The sequence below is a fragment of the Mytilus galloprovincialis genome, chromosome 13 (genome assembly GCF_965363235.1).
Source record: "Mytilus galloprovincialis chromosome 13, xbMytGall1.hap1.1, whole genome shotgun sequence".
In the NCBI taxonomy this organism is placed as follows: domain Eukaryota; kingdom Metazoa; phylum Mollusca; class Bivalvia; order Mytilida; family Mytilidae; genus Mytilus; species Mytilus galloprovincialis.
The window spans coordinates 67,005,356-67,026,125 of record NC_134850.1 but is presented as its reverse complement, the minus strand read 5'-3'; the positions used below and the strand labels follow the sequence as shown (position 1 = coordinate 67,026,125).

Below are 20,770 nucleotides of genomic sequence, written 5' to 3'. Positions count from 1 at the left end.
CTGAAATTTGCACTGTCATTTTCTATGTTCAGTGAACCGTAAAATTGGGGTCAAAACTCTAATTTGGCATTTAAATTAGAAAGATCATATCATAGGGCACATGTATACTAAGTTTCAAGTTGATTGGACTTCAACTTCATCAAAAACTACCTTGACCAAAAACTATAACCTGAAATTTGCACTATCATTTTATATGTTCAGTGAACCGTAAAATTGGGGTCAAAACTCTAATTTGGCATTTAAATTAGAAAGATCATATCATAGGGCACATGTATACTAAGTTTCAAGTTGATTGGACTTCAACTTCATCAAAAACTACCTTGACCAAAAACTTTAACCTGAAGCCAAAAACTTTAACCTGAAATTTGCACTATCATTTTCTATGTTCAGTGAACCGTAAAATTGGGGTCAAAACTCTAATTTGGCATTTAAATTAGAAAGATCATATCATAGGGCACATGTATACTAAGTTTCAAGTTGATTGGACTTCAACTTCATCAAAAACTACCTTGACCAAAAACTTTAACCTGAAGCCAAAAACTTTAACCTGAAATTTGCACTATCATTTTCTATCAGTGAACCGTAAAATTGGGGTCAAAACTCTAATTTGGCATTTAAATTAGAAAGATCATATCATAGGGCACATGTATACTAAGTTTCAAGTTGATTGGACTTCAACTTCATCAAAAACTACCTTGACCAAAAACTTTAACCTGAAGCCAAAAACTTTAACCTGAAATTTGCACTATCATTTTCTATCAGTGAACCGTAAAATTGGGGTCAAAACTCTAATTTGGCATTTAAATTAGAAAGATCATATCATAGGGCACATGTATACTAAGTTTCAAGTTGATTGGACTTCAACTTCATCAAAAACAACCTTGACCAAAAACTTTAACCTGAAGCGGGACAGACGGACGAACGAACGGACGAACGAACGGACGAACGAACGGACGAACGGACGCACAGACCAGAAAACATAATGCCCATAAATGGGGCATAAAAATTTAAATATTTACACACCTCATAATTTAACATTTATGCCATTTACAATTAGATCTTCTAAATTTAACAACAAGAAAAAAAACAATAACAATCAATAGTGGGAAAGTTATAAATAGGAGGAACAATATATTAATCAGAAATATACAACTTCCAAGTAAAGAGCTCACACAACAAATTTAACTTTATTTTCAGGAACCCAATCTGAATATAGATTTTTTTATTATGCAATTACTTTAAAAAAGACAAGTTTAAAATAACTTGAGACTGGCTTTTTTTCTATTTAGTGTTTTGATATCTTAAATCTTCTTAATCTTAATTATAAAGCTATCTTATATAAATTAACTCTTTTCGAGGGTTTTCCTCTCAAGTTCTAGATTTTTTCTTGTTCTTCATAAAACTACATTTCAATTTAACTCTTCTAAAAATTAATTAAATAATAAAACCGGACTGATGCTATATTTGTTTAGTGAGCTCCAAACTGTTTATATTGACTAACAAGGGAGGTAACACTAAAAATATTTAAACTTAACAGGTTATTTACAGGGAAATCTACAAAATTCTCCATTTTGTTCTTAGCTATATATAGGCTACAGTATTCGCTGAATCACCATATATTTCAAACAATAAATAACATGCATTGTCTCTAGAACAATAATTTTCTTTTCAAGACCTAATACTGAATCAATCATCATTCTTTTTGTATTACTAAATTATTTTTTTCATTACATTCAATCCATTTCCATCATTTTCTACACCAACTAGAGAATTTCTAAGAAATTAACACTAACAAATGTTGTTCTCGAGTATGTTGCTGTTAAATACAAAACGTGCAGTGACCTCGACTAAACCCAGAGGTCATATTTAATTGGTGAAGGGAACCAGAGTATAAATGGTGATTTCATTTTTACAATATTATTATATCACAAGAATTAATATTGACAAAGACTATGTATATTTGTAATGTTCTAAATATTTGTGCCAAAACTTGAAAGCACTCTCTCTCTCTCTCTTTGTCATGGTGAAATCTTATCTGTCATTAGTCAATGATATCAACAGTTAGAACATGCCAGGGCTGATCCATTAAAATGAATGTAGGAATGGATAGTTTATCTTTGGATATGGGTTATAGATCATGTATGTTTGCTTTCCCATTTGATGTTTACAAAATTACTCTAAAGTATGTCACTTGTGGACTTTTTAATAGTCCAATCATACTCTACTTTCCTAAATCTATTTTATTCTAATAGCTGTCATTTAGAAAAAGAGGTAGAGAATAATGATATTACACATTTTACAACTCAGTTTAAACAAAAATGTGTGTATTTATATAATATATTCATTAAATACTAGGTAACACATGCTATGGTATTCTATAGTAAAGGAATATATCCTATAGTAATTAAGGCAAAATTAACATGCAGCCATCAAAAGTTTGTTTAAACCAAAACTTCTTTTCATGTGGTCTATCATATTACATACAGAAAGTAAAATAATTCTGTGTTAATTTGAAAAAATACAATAATTATGTATTATAAGGGAAAAACCTGAACACATAGCACTACAAGTATAAAATTTAAAAATCCTTAACCATTCAATAGTTCATGTCTTATTCTTTGTTCATTATCTGGTTGGTTATCTTTGTTCGTAAATATTCTGTGTCAATTATTACTACTCTCCCTTGATTTCTCATCACTAGATGGAGCTGTTATGCTATCGTCTGTTAGCTGTAATATGTTGTCTGGTGAGTTGCTTTGGTCTGCTTGTGTGCTGAAAAGATAAAAAAAAAAAGTTTTCTTAATAAAGAATGAACACAAGAAAATAAAAAATATGTAAGGAACTAAAAAAAAATAATGAAACAATATATCAATTCTAATATTAATCATCAATGCTGTTACAACTCCCTTTTACTCACAAGTTTTACTTTAAATAATTTATAATTTGACCTATGTGGTTATCTTCAAAAGATGACAAGCAAATTCACACAATTTAATAAAAATACATTATTCAAAAATCAATATCCTATTACCTGAAAAGAAAACCTGTTTCAAAATTTTGGTAATCTAATTAAATTCTATATTCAATAAGAGCTTACTAGTATAACATATAGTTTTATATTCACATTTTACACTAAGTTTATATATCTGATATCTAGTATTGCATATATAGATTATGCCACTTTACTCCTTGACAAATTTAAAGTGTTGTGTATCAAAATTTGTACAACTTGTCAGACCTACTGATGGGGTAAAAAAACATCATTTATATACTCTGGCAATTTCCTGCATATATACTGACATCTCTGTGTTGTTATCCACCACACGTTACGTTTGAGTGAATTAATCCTACATTTGCCCAAAAAATCCAAGTTTGAGTGACAAAACACATTATGAGTGCACTAAATTTACCTGTTCAAAAGTCACTTCATTAGTGCAGATTAATTAACAAAATTAATTATTCCTGGACTTTTTGATAATTAACTGAGGCAAATGAAGCAAAAAAGTCCTGGATTTGTAATGGACATATTTTCTTTAATGATAGATGCTATGTTGAAACTAGAGGCTCTCAAGAGCCTGTGTCGCTCACCTGTTACTGTATTTACTGATGTCAGCCATCTTGGTTGGTAGGCGGGGTAATTAAGCACTTTTTTTTTTAAATAGATACCCTAGTAATGATTGTGGCCAAGTTTGGTTAAATTTGGCCCATAGTTTTAGAAAAGTTACAAAAATGACGAAAAGTTATTAAAATTGACTATAAAGGGCAATAACACCTTAAGGGGTTGACTGACAATTTTGGTCATGTTGACTTATTTGTAGGTCTTACTTTGCTGAACATTATTGCTGTTTACAGTTTATCTCTATCTATAATAGTATTCAAGGTAATAACTAAAAACTGCAAAATTTCCTTAAAATTACCAATTCAGGGGCAGCAACCCAACAACAGGTTGTCTAATTCGTCTGAGAATTTCAGGGCAGATAAATCTTGACCTGATCAACAATTTTACCCCTGTCAGATTTGCTCTAAATGCTTTGGTTTCAAAGATATAAGCCAAAATATACATTTTATCCCTGTGTTCTATTTTTAGCCATGGTGGCCTGCTTGGTTGGATGGCCAAGTCATCGAACACATTTTTTAAACTAGATATCCCAAGGACGATTGTGGCTAAGTTTGGTTAAATTTGGTCCAGTAGAAGATTTTTGTAAAAGTTTACAGACGACGGACGCAGGACGCTGGACGACGGACGCCAAGTGATGAGAAAAGCTCACTTGACCTTTCAGGTCAGGTGAGCTAATAATAAAGAAGTATATTTTAATATCTAATGTATTTGCGAACAAGTTTATATTAATTTTAAAACTAAAATCATGGAAATAATAAAGCTTGAGCTAGGGTAACGTTGTACCGATACAATAGGAGTAGTCTCCCTTGATATGAAATAAAATCTTAATGCAACATACAAAGCAGGACTAAGAAAATAGGACAGGTCTCAATCCAGGTTTACTCAAATAAGTTTGGTTTTTTCTCACAAAAATATCTGTAAGTATTATACTAAAGCTGTGACTGTTTGTATTTTTCTCAAAGTGACAGCACATATGATGAAAAAACAGCAAAAAACACACTAGTGACTTGTAGGCAGAATCTATAGAAAGCTTTATATTAATATAATTTAAATGGAACTTCTTATTCAGAACAGTTTATCATAAATCCTGTCATTATATACTGGGGATTCATTGATTTTCCTTTTTCTTGTGGAATGAGAAAAAAATCCATTTTTGTGGACATTTGATTCCTTGGTTTTTCACAGCTTCTGCATACTAGACTATACAACTTTATAAACATTTAAGTTCCTCATTCACTGTTATCCACAAATTCATCATATTTTAGTTTTCTATGGATAAAGAGGAATCCACAGTATTAAAAGATGCAAAGTACTACCACTAGGGGGTGTTTAAAGACTTCTAACTACCGCTAGGGAGTGTTTAAAGACTTCTAACTACCGCTAGGGAGTGTTTAAAGACTTCTAACTACCACTAGGGGGTGTTTAAAGATTTCTAACTACCACTAGGGGGTGTTTAAAGACTTCTAACTACCGCTAGGGAGTGTTTAAAGACTTCTAACTACCACTAGGGGGTGTTTAAAGACTTCTAACTACCACTAGGGGGTGTTTAAAGACTTCTAACTACCACTAGGGGGTGTTTAAAGACTTCTAACTACCACTAGGGGGTGTTTAAAGACTTCTAACTACCACTAGGGGGTGTTTAAAGATTTCTAACTACCACTAGGGGGTGTTTAAAGACTTCTAACTACCGCTAGGGAGTGTTTAAAGACTTCTAACTACCACTAGGGGGTGTTTAAAGACTTCTAACTACCACTAGGGGTGTTTAAAGACTTCTAACTACCACTAGGGGGTGTTTAAAGACTTCTAACTACCACTAGGGGGTGTTTAAAGACTTCTAACTACCACTAGGGGGTGTTTAAAGACTTCTAACTACCCATAACAGTTTTGCACAGTAAGACGCCCAGTAATAATATATAATGAACAGGTAGACATGATAACTGTACTGAATAAGAAAAGTAAGCACACACGCTATATATAGATAAAAAGGTGGAATAGATATTTAGTACCTCCAAATCACATTATATAATTCTGAAAATAAAACAACAACATTTCACAAACATGCAACATAACACACACAAACACACACATATATAGATACACATACTAAATGAAAGAGATACTGTAATTTTCACCAATATAAAGAGTATATTGTGTATAAAAAATATATACTGATATGTTCAAGTATAAAATAAAACAGTGTGAGAATACCTCCAATTTCTAACTGCAACAATGAAGAAAAACTTTCCAGTACTGCAATTTTATGTTTGCTAACATCATGAACATGTGTATTTCTTATACTTAAAAAAACTGAGAATGGAAATTGGGAATGTGTCAAAGAGACATAAACCCGACCAAAGGACAGAAAGCAGCCCCAAGCCACAAAAGGGTCTTCAAAACAGCAAGAAATTCCTGCAATGGATGGAGGCTTCAGCTGTCCTTTTTGGCATTTATTAACATTGCAATAAACTTCTTCCAATTGGACTGACCCATTTTCCCATTAAAGGGGGATTTACCCATGAGATAAGTTGACCTGACTTATGAATTCCTCATATTATATGAACTCATCAACCTCAAGTGAAGGAGTCAAAAATCCATTTGAATCATACATGTGGCCCAATTCAAATCATTATATTTGAAAAAAATATTATGATAACAAAATATTTCCAGTGTATTTTTCATAATATTTTGAAGAATATTAAGAATATATTGGATGTTAAAGTCTACTCTACTGTGACAACAACAAAAACGTACGTCATAATGATGATAACAACACTGGACATCAAATTTACATACCCTCCTAACATGGACAATTTTCCACTCTCTTTATGTATTAGTTAAATGTATTGTATTAGTAATGCAGCATCTAACAGTTTTTCATACAAACTGTCTTGTGTTTGGACATTATGATGTGAATCATGCAGATATAACCATGAGCTAGATATTTTTGTATTTTTTAGAATAAATGTAAATAACCGAATGATAATTCTTCATCAATTTTGAAATTAAGAGGCAAATTCAAACATGAAAAACATTCACCGTGGAGGTAAACTAACTTTCCAACGAATGCTATTTTAATAAAGTATATTCCAAAAAAACATACATAGGACCCAGGGAAGGCACTTTAAAAGTCATCTGTGCTGTGACTGTCAAGAACGAAGAAAATGATAGGAAATTAAAAATTGCCTTTATAGGTCACTTATTTTAAAGTGCCTTCCCTGGGTACCTATATATTTCTAAATGGAACAGTCTTTTAAAAATAAAAGAATGTAAACAATGTCAGAGCCTAAACATGCATTTATTGTTAAATCTGTAAGCCTTCAAGTAGTTAATGTCTTCTGGTAAATCAAGCACAGTATCAAACGACTAAAATATATCTAGATGATAAACAAACCTTTTATACAAGTTTATTACTCAATTCAAAGATATTGTGAAATAAAAGCAAATGTTAGTTTTTGGTTATGTTCTATATCAGAATATTGCTTTTTGTCCTACAATTCATGTAATTAGGTTACAGATACATGCCATATTAAACAGTAAAACTAAAAACATACATTCTAAGTTTCCTTTTTTTTTTAATTGTTAATCACTGTAGTTTAGTAAAATTAGTTGAAGCTAGTTATAAACTAAATACAACTAGTATGGACAAACATAAGCCTAACTGGCAAGGTTTCAGAAAAGTTTCGGTGCATGCTGTTTTATGAATATGTTTTTGTGAAATAATATTCAGGTTTGTCTTTATAAATATTTGTTACCTGTCAGGGCCCTCTGGGACAATCTGTACTATCTGTCCATCAGAATTACGTCCTACATGCTTAGGTATCCTCTGGTAATGGCTTCTGTGAAAAAAACAAGGAACTGAACATTTTAAAATGTATTGAATTAACAGAATTGATGTTGAATATCTATCACAAATGTGCCAGATATAAAACAGGATCTGCTTACCGTTTGGCAGCTCATTAGATCTCCCCGTTTTTTGTTGGGTTTGTTGTAACTTAGTTTTAAGTTTTATATGTTGTGTTTTGTATAATGTTGTTTGTCAATGCAATATCATTTTGTTTTTTTTAACTCACTAGTATGAATTTCCCTTTAGTAACGTGCACCTGTGATTTATCCAAAATAAATTATGGGAGACTCTAAAATTCTGAAAAACAATTTGCACAAATAGTCCTATAGTAGACTTTGGTTACAGAAAACTTTATATTTCGCTTTGTTACTTTTATGAATACTCTGTATTTCACTGGGTCATATTTGACCATGCTTTAGCATCTTTTAAAACTACTTCATTTCTAACAAAAATGTTAAAATCTCTTTATGAATTAGTATTTATAATTATTTGAGTAAATCATCGGAGTACAAACAAATTGCCTACAAGCTTAAAGGTTAGAGGTCAGAGGTCAAAATAAGTAGTCCCCCATTGCCTGGTTTTATCTATTAATTTTTAATGTAATAAGGTTGCTGTCTCTTTGACTTATACTTATCTCTATTTATTCATATTTAAAAAATTTGGAATTTATCAAGAATTTATTTATCTTATCTGGCAATCATAGTTTATACCTGTATCTTTGTTGTATGATGACAGATTTGTTGCCTCCCTTCTTTAGACGTTCATGTTCTTTATACGTCCTGTATTGATTTTGGATAACAACAGCTGCGTCACGACTCTTCTTGAACCGTTTCTGAGCATAATAACTTCTAAACTGACTTTGTATCAATACAGCTGCCTGGGTCATTTTCTTATAATACGCATACTACAAAATTAAAAGACCATGTTTTTACAATTAAATCAGGAAATAGTAGTTCTTGTACACCATTCAAGGGCTGTATCTTTTTATCCTCTGTATTACTTTATATATTTCAATACATAGAGAACTAACTAACCTGTTTATATCGCCTGTAATATTTCTGTATAAGAACTAACTGACCACTAACTGACCTGTTTATATCGCCTGTAATATTTCTGTATAAGAACTAACTGACCTGTTTATATCGCCTGTAATATTTCTGTATAAGAACAGCTGCCTCCATTTCTTTCTGTTGTTGAGTCATTTGTTGTTTGTTACGGAATTTTCTGTAAGTTTTTTGTATGCATTTAGCTGCCTCATAGAGTTTGCGTTGTTCTTGATCTAAAAAGAAATAGGTTCTACATGAAAGTAATGAGTCTTGGTAAACATCAACGTCAGCAACCAAACAATACAGAATTAAAGGAGAATTTCTGGTAAGGGCTAATTTTTGCCTAAAATTTTAAGTACATCTGATGAAAGATTTTTGACATTTTTTAAACACCTACAGTTGGGTGCAGACCAAGCATTACATGTAGACGGGCCGAAAAAGTTAACGCGGCGTTTACTCGCGTGCACTTCACGTAAACACCGCGTTAACTGTGCGTTAACTCCGAAATTGCAGTAGACATTAAAAGTAAACGGGCGTTTACTTTCGCGTTTACCTCCGCGTTAACGCAAAAACGGCGCGTCTTCTAATTTTGTAAAGAGTAAACGGGCGTTTACTTTCCCGTTTACCTCCGCGTTAACGTGGAAAAATGCGCGTCTTCTATTTTCGTAATAAGTAAACGCGCGTTTACTGTTTGTAGTAAACGCCCGTTAACGCAGATTATCATCGTAACCTGGATACATTGACATAAAATATGAAATGATAAGGAACATCAAAATTAATTGACCAACTTGTCATTTCCGCTTGACATATTGACGATTACAGTTATTTAAAAATGTTATCACACATTTGTATTTAATTGAACAATAATTATAGTAAATTTCTTGTTCTTCGCAAATAATAGTTTAAGTATGTTTATTCAAATAAATGTAATTTAATCCTCACCAAAATCAAACAGTTTTCTCATCTTAGACAGACTGACTCGTAAAATTAACCAAAACTGACAATATTTACCCTTTAACTGTTTAACAACTATCTTATTATATATAGTAGTAATTCAGTTATATTTTTATGCCATAATTGACCATATAATACAATTGACAGAAAAAATTTTACCAGCCTGACGGCCATGACCTCTTTTTATTTAAAATATTGAATAGTAAACAAAATTCAGTAGTTTTCATACATCAGACTTACTCGTAATATATAATTATTTGTTCGCAACAGCCAAAACTGACCATATAAGCAATTTATTATGTAAATCTATATAGCCCGCATAGTAAATGAGCTATATTTTGATATAAAGATTGATTGTTTAATAAAAAAGGAAGCAATATTTGAATATAATGACATAAAAATTTTGTTTGCATCAATTTAGAGTGCCAGCATGTTCTTTTTTATTCAAAATATTGAATCGCAAACATAATTCAATAGTTTTCTTACCTCAGACTGACTGATATAATAAAGTTATTTGCCAGCAACAACCAAAACTGACCATATATTTGAATATTATGACTCAAAAAATTTGTTCGCATCAATTAAGAGTGCCAACAAGTCCTTTCTTTATTCAAAATATTGAAGCGTAAACAAAATTCATTAGTTTTCATATCTTTGACTGACTCATATAATAAAATTATTTGTCCGCAACAACCAAAACTGACCATATCAGCATTTTATTATGTAAATCTATATAGCCGCATAGTAAATGAGTTATATTTTCATGTAACAATTGATTGTATAATAAAATAGGTAGCAATATTTGATTACTATGACTAAAAAATTTTGTTCGCATCAATTTAGAGTGACAGCATGTCCTTTTTTTATTCAAAATAATGAATCGTAAACAAAATTCAGTAGTTTTCATACCTCAGACTGACTGATATAATAAAATTATTTGTCCTCAACAACCAAAACTGACCATATAAGCATTTCATTATGTTCATCTATATAGCCGCATAGTAAATGAGTTATATTTTCATGTAAGGATTGATTGTATAATAAAAAAGGTAGCAATATTTGAATATTATGACTAAAAAATTTTGTTCGCATCAATTTAAAGTGCCAGCATGTCCTTTTTGTATTCAAGATATTGAATCGTAAACAAAATTCATTAGTTTTCATATCTCAGACTGACTCATATAATAAAATAATTTGTCCCCAACAACCAAAACTGACCATATAAGCATTTTATTATGTAAATCTATATAGCCACATAGTAGATGAGTTATATTTTCATGTAAGGATTGATTGTATAATAGAATAGGTAGCAATATTTGAATTTTATGACTAAAAAATTTTGTTCGCATCAATTTAGAGTGCCAGCATGTCCTTTTTTCTTCAAAATATTAAATTATAAACAAAATTCAGTAGTTTTCATACCTCAGACTGACTGATATAATAAAATTATTTGTCCATAACAACCAAAACTGACCATATAATAAAATTGAGAAAGGAAATGGTGAATATGTCAAAGCGACAACCACCCGACCATAGAGCAAACAACAGCCGAAGGCAACCAATGGGTCTTCAATGTAGCGAGATATACGCATTTTATTATGTAAATCTATATAGCCGCATAGTAAATGAGTTATATTTTCATGTAAGGATTGATTGTATAATAAAATAGGTAGCAATATTTGAATATTATGACTAAAAAATTTTGTTCGCATCAATTAAGAGTGCCAGCATGTCCTTTTTTTATTCAAAATATTGAATCGTAAACAAAATTCAATAGTTTTCATATCTTAGACTGACTCATATAATAAAATTATTTGTCCGCAACAACCAAAACTGACCATATAAGCATTTTATCATGTAAATCTATACAGCCTCATAGTAAATGAGTTATATTTTCATGTAAGGATTGATTGTATAATAAAATAGGTAGCAATATTTGATTATTATGACTGAAAAATTTTGTTCGCATCAATTTAGAGTGCCAGCATGTCCTTTTTTTATTCAAAATATTAAATCATAAACAAAATTCAGTAGTTTTCATACCTCAGACTGACTGATATAATAAAATTATTTGTCCGCAACAACCAAAACTGACCATATAAGCATTTTATTATGTAAATCTATATAGCCGCATAGTAAATGAGTTATATTTTCATGTAAGGATTGATTGTACAATAAAATAGGTAGCAATATTTGAATATTATGACTAAAAAATTTTGTTCGCATCAATTAAGAGTGCCATCATGTCCTTTTTTTTATTCAAAATATTGAATCGTAAACAAAATTCAGTAGTTTTCATACCTCAGACTGACTGATATGATAAAATTATTTGTCCGCAACAACCAAAACTGACCATATAAGCATTTTATTATGTAAATCTATATAGCCGCATAGTAAATGAGTTATATTTTCATGTAAGGATTGATTGTACAATAAAATAGGTAGCAATATTTGAATATTATGACTAAAAAATTTTGTTCGCATCAATTAAGAGTGCCAGCATGTCCTTTTTTTTATTCAAAATATTGAATCGTAAACAAAATTCATTAGTTTTCATATCTTAGACTGACTCATATAATAAAATTATTTGTCCGCAACAACCAAAACTGACCATATAAGCATTTTATCATGTAAATCTATACAGCCTCATAGTAAATGAGTTATATTTTCATGTAAGGATTGATTGTATAATAAAATAGGTAGCAATATTTGAATATTATGACTAAAAAATTTGTTCGCATCAATTTAGAGTGCCAGCATGTCTTTTTTTTCTTCAAAATATTGAATTGTAAACAAAATTCAGTAGTTTTCATACCTCATGCAGACTGACTAATATAATAAAATTATTTGTCTGCAACAACCAAAACTGACCATATCAGCATTTTATTATGTAAATCTACATAGCCGCATAGTAAATGAGTTATATTTTCATGTAAGGATTGACTGTATAATAAAATAGGTAGCAATATTTGAATATTATGACTAAAAAATTTTGTTCGCATCAATTTAGAGTGCCAGCATGTCTTTTTTTTCTTCAAAATATTGAATTGTAAACAAAATTCAGTAGTTTTCATACCTGAGACTGACTGATATAATAAAATTATTTGTCCGCAACAACCAAAACTGACCATATAAGCATTTTATTATGTAAATATATACAGCCTCATAGTAAATGAGTTTTATTTTCATGTAAGGATTGATTGTATAATAAAATAGGTAGCAATATTTGAATATTATGACTAAAAAATGTTGTTCGCATCAATTTAGAGTGCCAGCATGTACTTTTTTATTCAAAATATTGAATCGTAAACAAAATTCAATAGTTTTCATACCTCAGACTGACTCATATAATAAAATTATTTGTCCGCAACAACAAAAACTGACCATATCAGCATTTTATCATGTAAATCTATACAGCCGCATAGTAAATGGGTTATATTTTCATGTAAGGATTGATTGTATAATGAAAAAGGTAGCAATATTTGAATAGTATGACTAAAAAATTTTGTTCGCATCAATATTAAGAGTGCCAGCACGTCCTTTTTTTATTCAAAATATTGAATATTGAGACAAATTTCAGTAGTTTTCTAACCTCAGACTTATCGAATTATAACCAAAACAGACCATATTAGCACTATATATAGCTGCATAGTAAATTAGTTATATATCCATGTAAAGATAGCAATATTTGAACCTTTAAATTGACGAGATGGTACAAATGTACATACTTATATTACACTTTATTGATATCCCTTTCAATACACTGTACAATTTACGTTTTTTTATCATTTGTCATAATTTGCAAATGAACTTGAAGTTTATTTCTAAATTTACCCAATCAGTTAACGCGAAAAGTAAACGTGCGTTTACTTTCAAGTGCACGTAAAAATACACTTGTAAAATCTGTAGTAAACGCCCGTTTACTTTTAAGTGCACGTAAATATAAATTTGAAGAATTCTGAAGTAAACGCCCGTTTACTACTGACTAAACGGACACATAGTAAACGCCCGTTTACTAGGGTAGACATTAGAAATTTCCATTTCGACCACGTTAACGTAATTATTGTAAACGTGCGTTTACTAGTAAACGGGAGATTTGAAGTTAACTAACGAAATATGTGCACGCGGCGTTAACTTGCGTTTACTTTATGTAATGCTTGGTCTGCACCCAACTGTAAGTGTCTACTTCAGTCGATTCTATTAGTTTATATAAAAGATTTAAACTGTTTTGGTTAATAATGACACTCAAATTCAAGCTTAAGTATGAAGAATCTTTCAAACATGCCATAAAACATTTTAGATAGGTTTTGTCTAAAACAAAAAGTGGTTGCATTCTTGTTCAGTCTCAACCTTTATGTATGTTATGGATTACATGTATCATCAAATACAACATATATTAGAATATCAATACTGAACACAAGTGCGGCCACTACTATTTTAGGCAAAAAAAGTTAGAAAATTAAGTACAAATGCTAAAAAATTTGCATGAATTAACTATGCTAGTCTCTAATGCATGTGCAAGGTTTATCAAAAAGAGCCCATACTTGTGTAACAACATTACTATACTTTCCACTAAATAGCCAAAAGTTTACATTTTCAAAAAGTTTTTAAAATGCTATATTTTGGCCTTTTAAGGCCTAGCCAATTTAACTGAAACAATAATGTACAGCATTCTGATAATGTAAGAAGCGAGAAATCTTTCTCCATGAATTAAGCCGGAGCATTGAAGTATTCTGTGCATTAATTATTACCTGATAATGTAAGAAGTGAGAAATCTTTCTCCATGAATGTAGCCGGAGCATTGAAGTATTCTGTGCATTAATTATTACCTGATAATGTAAGAAGTGAGAAACCTTTCTCCATGAATGTAGCCGGAGCATTGAAGTATTCTGAGCATTAATTATTACCTGATAATGTAAGAAGAGAGAAATCTTTCTCCATGAATGTAGCCGGAGCATTGAAGTATTCTGTGAACTCTTCTGTGGTAGGAGGTGGAGAGTCTAGCTTGAAATCGTATGGACTGTAGGGACTAGGAATACAGGTAGACTCGGGACTGTTGAGAGAGGAAGCTGGTGTACCAAGGTCAGAATATCTGAAAAATACATAATGTCAATAAAATAATTGTCTGGTTAGTATTTTCATACAACAATACCATATTGTAAAAACAAAATTTTCTAGGGTTAAAATTTTTGTTTTTTTTGTCTATAACATTGATTGCGAGAGGATTATTTTTACAGGTTAAATTTTTTGTTTAGGTTTTCATTCCATAAAAAATCACTATCTGCAAAATAGGTGTATTCATAGCTGCTCAGAGGTTATATTAATAAGTGGAGCATTATAGACTTTTCAAGGCACTTGTGAAATCTTATCAACCACAAGTCTATCTAGCGTGTATGTTCAAGCTTATTGTAGTAAAGACTAAAAGCAACAATAATTTCTGCTTTCACAATATACCTGTACTCATCAAAAGCAAATCCGTCACCCATTGGAGTAGATATGCCAGAATCCTCTTCATACGACGAGGCATGGGGAGATGGCTGTGATGGTATGGAGCTGTATGAACTGCTCCTCTCACGGGCAGCAAACTCAGCAGTATCATCAACGCGACTGGGAGACAGTTTGATCCTCATTGGCATGGCGGCTATGATTTGTTGAGCTAGGTTAACCATCTGTCTTTTAGCATCCTCACTGCTGTCGCCACCTATAGGCAAATCATAAATTCAGTTTGAAAAAAAGATAACTCAAACCATCATGATAAAAAAAAAAACTATTTTTCAAAGGTATTACTTTAATTTTATACATTAAGTTATTGAAAATTATTACATTTACAGGAAATATAAATCAGATGTATTTTATATAGAGCAGTTTAATTGGAATTATTTTTTTCATGTGAGGAAAATAAGAAATCATCTTCTCTCCCTCAGATCTTTCATGAAAAAAATAAAATTTTAATAAATAACAGTCTATTGTTAACTTAATAATTATTGACGTTTGTTCTTGTAGGTTTAAATCAGTTGGTTGTCTCTGTTGTTATTCACTACTTGTCAATATTGCGTAGCATGCTTAACCAAGACATAGTTATTTGCCCTTTGTTGAAAGCCATACAATGCCATATAGTCGTTTATATCTTCATTCTTGGTCTGTTAAGTTGCTGTCTGATTGACATTAACCCTACATCTTTTTTCATATTAGAATATTTTTTTTATTCATTACAAATGTTCTATGTCCTGTGATTGTGTTACAAAGTCTGAAAGAGAAATTTTCAGAGTTTTGTCTGTTGTGTTTTTGTTCATCTGGATTTTATTCTCTCTTTCATAACGAGAGTTCTTATATTCAAAACCTACATATTTCATAAGCATTTCTTGGTAAAAAAGTAAATAGCACTAAATAGCATACATTAGTACCTCTTTATAAGCAGTTATAAGTATGTATAGCAAGGTATTAATGATTGTTAATCACACAGTGTAAATAACTCCCACACATTATATAACAAAATTCTAAATCATTCAAAAGAATATAACAACTTCTCAAGCAAATTAACCAAACACGTTTAAATCGACTGTAAGGAAAACCTCTGAAAACAGCGTAAAAATCTAAAAACATTAAAATTTCTTCAAGCAAGTTTTTTTTTAAAGTCATGTTAATAGCAAAAAGATAATTTAAGTATAATTTTAATAATAATGATCATGTTGTCAAGCTAAAGCAAGTTGGTGGCCAAATATAAAATCAGATTGTTCAGTAATATCTGAGATGAATATTATCGAAAATTTGTTGGGACTAACAAACAGACCAACCTACGGACAAGGTAAATGCAATATAGTCTCACTTTTAGATTGAGGTGTTAAATATTCTAAAAATTGTCCTTCAAGTCAAATTCCAATATAGTAAAGACTGTAATTTTAAATAAGATTAAGTAATAAAATCCTGTCAAACAGATATATATATCTCTTACTGATAGATAATCTATCTGTTCTGATTCTAGTCACACGCCCCTCGTCATCAGAAGACAAACGCTCCACATCAATGAGCGGGCTCCCTTGACTGGAGAAGGATACATCGGACATGTTGTCATCTAAATCTGAAATCAAGTGCATGCAGACACTTCAAACTGTTAATCAAGCATTGTCAAAAGAAATCTAATTAATTTTCACTATTTTAACGATTTTCTGTCAACCTTTCTATGTTTTTATTTTATTTACTATTAGACACTTATTTACTACTGAATACTGATATTGTTGACCTTTTGCTTCTATGCTGAGTTTACTGTCATTGTTTTTAATGTGTCATTTATTGATGTTATCTTATGCTACTATTTTTTGTAAGTGACCTCTACACTGTTATGTACTGTCAGTAACCTTTTTGTTGCTTATACATTTTCATTGATAGTTTGCTTCTAAAACCTATCAATGACCAATGTGCTGATATCTTCAGTCAGTACTCTTTTGTTGTTTATAAATGTCAGTGATCTTTTTTATGCTATAAACTGTCTGGGACCTATTTGATGTCAATTACTGTCAGTGACCTATTTGATGTCAATTACTGTCAGTGACCTATCTACTGCAATTAACTGTCAGTGAGCATTTTTATTACATTAACAGCCATTCTAATGCAACAACTATGTTACGTTTATTTTGATTGGATAACATCACTTCTTTACATGGCATCAATTGACAATTGATGTTATGGAACGTACGTGCAAGTGCAGATGGCATTCGACAGATTTAAAATACATGTTTTAAAGTTGTTTCCTGTCAGTTTCATTAGAATCAAGATTACAATATTGTATTTTAAGCTCCGACGGCATCAATTGGGGATTTGATGGTCACAAATACCTGTTTACTGTCTCTCTCAACATGTCGCCAGTAAACTTAATTTGCGACCATCAAATCCCCAATTGATGCTGTCGGAGCTTAAAGTATAATACAGTTATCTTCTTGCAACGATTTTTTTAATGCTATTAAGGATCAGTGACCTATATGCTGCTAACATTAAGTGACCTTTTATGCTATGACTTGTCAGTGACCTTTTAAAATAATTAATTGTCAGTGACTATTTTACACTATTAAAAATCAATGACCTTTTTGACAATGTTATGCTATTAACTGTTAGTAATTTATTTGCTGCCAATAACTGTCAATGAACTATTTATGTGTTACTATAAACTGTAGTGACCTATTTTCTGCTATTAAATGTCTGTGACCTATGTGCTGCAATTAACTGTCAGATTTACTGCTATTATCTGACAGTAACCAATTTGCTGTTATTTTCTATCAGTAACATTTAGCTGCCATAAATGATTTTCTCTTATTAAAAAAAATTAAAGAACTAGTAATGCTATTTTATACTGTTAGGGATTTCTTTCGATGTGTTGCTCGTAATAAGACACTTCACATGAATGCCAGCAATGCATGAAAACAAGGCCAGTCTATTGATTATGACAAAAATAGTGAAAATAGCTTCAATAATGACAATGTCTATATATCTAGCAAACACATGATATACTCATCACTAAAGTCACTTTGTTCTTTAAAACACTGATCAGCAGAATGAATTCTTGTAGTATAGCACTAGCACAATAATTACTTATACAAACTCATGCAATAAATGACCATAATTCAAATATCATAATGCTATGTGTATTACATCATTAAATATTTAGGATAAAACATGATGCTAAAAAGTATATCTGGTTCACAAACCAAGCTTAAAAATATCAAATGTGCTTCTTAAAGTCTTGTTTCACAAAACTATAGTTAGTAAATTTCAATTCACACGTGCTAATAAAGATGCAAATATACTAGTATATAAACCACAATGCAAAATTACCTGTATCCATTTCTACACAAGTAGTTCCTGTTACATGGACTGATGGTGTTTCAGTATGGTCCATTGCTGTTTTGTGGTCCTCGTCTGGTTTAATCAGTATGTCTGGTGAGGTCAGATCCCTCCCTGGATTGTAAAGCATTGGATTTTTTGTACTTGTCAAAGCACTGGAGACAGAACAGAGTCTGGGTTCAGAGTTTGTTTCCCGTACTGGCCTTTCGTACTGACTAGGTGGAGTATAACTGAAGTCTTCTGGTGTACAATCAATGGAGAAGTGTTTGGCAAGTTTACGTCGACTAGATTGTACGGAATGTTTGGGTCTATTGCTTTTCATTGACTGAACATACTGGCCTGGAATGTCTATATGTAGACTTCCCAACACAGAATTTGGTGACTTGAACACACTATTATCTTCCATTTTATCAGCAGGGGTATTAAAAGCCTTGGAAGAATCTTTTTGTTTTGAAGGGGAAGACAGGCTGCTAGATTTTCCTGTAAGGGAAGTCAACTCATTGACAACTGAGCTGTGACCAAATTTTTCAGCTACTGCAAAGGGAGACAATTGATCTTTGGTCATGATATGTATTGAATCAGGATTCCAATGGTAGAGGAATTGCACTGTTGATATGTAACCTTTTGCACATGCCCAGACCTGTAAAGTAAATAAATAACATAGAATGTAATACTTTGTCACATGTACATGAGAAAAAGAAGATTAAAATCAAAACAAAGTTATACTAAACAGGCAAAATTGTTGTGTCATTCAAAAGCATTTATAAAACATATCGAAACATAAACTACCCCAAAATCGTTGTTTCAAATCTGAATTGTACAAAGTCACAAAATAACCTTTGGTTTTCATTTATGTGAATTTCCTGTTTTGCCATTATCTTTACTCACCATAATCATACATGGAGTTTTGCAGAACTTTATTTAATCTTAAATTTATCGTTTTTTCCAAGCTATAATGTACAATTTCTTTTTTCAATATATTATAAAATTGAGAATGGAAATGGGGAATGTGTCAAAGAGACAACAACCCGACCAAATAAAAAACAACAGCAGAGGGTCACCAACAGGTCTTCAATGTAGCGAGAAATTCCCGCACCCGGAGGCGTCCCTCAGCTGGCCCCTAAACAAATATATACTAGTCCAGTGATAATGAACGCCATACTAATTTCCAAATTGTACACAAGAAACTAAAATTAAAATAATACAAGACTAACAAAGGCCAAAGGCTCCTGACTTGGGACAGGCGCAAAAATGCGGCGGGGTTAAACATGTTTGTGAGATCTCAACCCTCCCCCTATACCTCTAACCAATGTAGAAAAGTAAACGCATAACAATACGCACATTAAAATTCAGTTCAAGAGAAGTCCGAGTCTGATGTCAGAAGATGTAACCAAAGAAAATAAACAAAATGACAATAATACATAAATAACAACAGACTACTAGCAGTTAACTGACATGCCAGCTCCAGACTTCAATTAAACTGACTGAAAGATTATGATTTCATCATATGAACATCAGGCACAATCCTTCCCGTTAGGGGTTTAGTATCATACCATCATAACATATATGAGAAGAACATAACCCGTGTCATGCCAATAACTGTTTTTAGAATAAATGTGTTTAGCTCCGATGCAAAGACCTTATCAGTAAAATTAGTATTTTAAAAATAAAAGAGCTGAAGTTGTAAAGTTGCTGTGGTCAATTATGATATGACTGTCGCAAATATCTATGGCCAGTAAAACTGTTTTTGCTACCTTCAAATTTCCAACTGATGGCAGCAATTTCTCAACTACATTAATCGTTCAATGTGTGACTACTTACCAATGGTGTACACGACATATCATCTAATGCATGAGAATCTACTTGACAATCCAGTACCCAGGAGGGGTTATCTGTCCTGAAATTATACATCACACTTGTCATATACTAATAATACAACCTGTACTGGCCAAACACAAAGTAAGACCATCAGTGAAATAACATTGTATGTGACAAAACCAAATGTTAAACATTTTGGGATTGAAAGCTTTCAATAAATCGTGTAATGAGCACAAATATTCAATCTGCCTTGACTGCAGGATGCGAAATTTGGAAGTGAGATTTGCTTTTAAACATGAGACTTATAAAATGTACTGAAATGTGAAATTCATTACAGCAACTCAGATCTTTCAATAAATATATTGCAAAAAGAACGAGTGAAAAGCTGGCATTGCCGACTCGTGTACACTTAAATGCAAGTTTAATGAGAAAAAACATAGTTTATTTCAAAGGCATATGATACAAACATAAGTGGAAGGAAAATAGTCTATGTACTAATTTTTCTAAGTTTTTGCATTTATTGATGTTGCTTTATAATGTATGAGAAATGTTTACAAAATATCATCTAAAATACCGCTGGATTAACAACAACGCTTTAGTGAGCTGCAAGTTTATTATGCCGACTAGTTTCACCGATTAGATCGGCGTCTTCAG

At 31.5% G+C, this 20,770-nt stretch overlaps 1 protein-coding gene across 4 annotated transcripts in view; it reads right to left on the bottom strand.

Moving 5' to 3' along the window:
* Positions 1-1,004: 1,004 nt before the first annotated feature.
* The window catches only part of LOC143057911 (calmodulin-binding transcription activator 2-like), a 96,100-nt gene continuing 76,334 nt past the window's right edge, over positions 1,005-20,770 (bottom strand). For 2 of the 4 annotated variants that reach the window (XM_076231369.1, XM_076231372.1), the window contains 9 exons: positions 20,120-20,195; positions 18,290-18,938; positions 16,416-16,541; positions 14,918-15,164; positions 14,371-14,555; positions 8,597-8,742; positions 8,174-8,367; positions 7,372-7,455; positions 1,005-2,772 (listed from right to left, as the gene is read on the bottom strand). In XM_076231369.1, coding sequence (XP_076087484.1) covers positions 2,664-2,772; positions 7,372-7,455; positions 8,174-8,367; positions 8,597-8,742; positions 14,371-14,555; positions 14,918-15,164; positions 16,416-16,541; positions 18,290-18,938; positions 20,120-20,195 — 1,816 coding nt within the window. In that variant the 3' untranslated portion in view covers positions 1,005-2,663. Of the gene's footprint in view, positions 2,773-5,625; positions 5,648-7,371; positions 7,456-8,173; positions 8,368-8,596; positions 8,743-14,370; positions 14,556-14,917; positions 15,165-16,415; positions 16,542-18,289; positions 18,939-20,119; positions 20,196-20,770 lie in introns of all 4 variants that reach the window. The other 2 variants (XM_076231370.1, XM_076231371.1) reach the window with 2 other exon arrangements.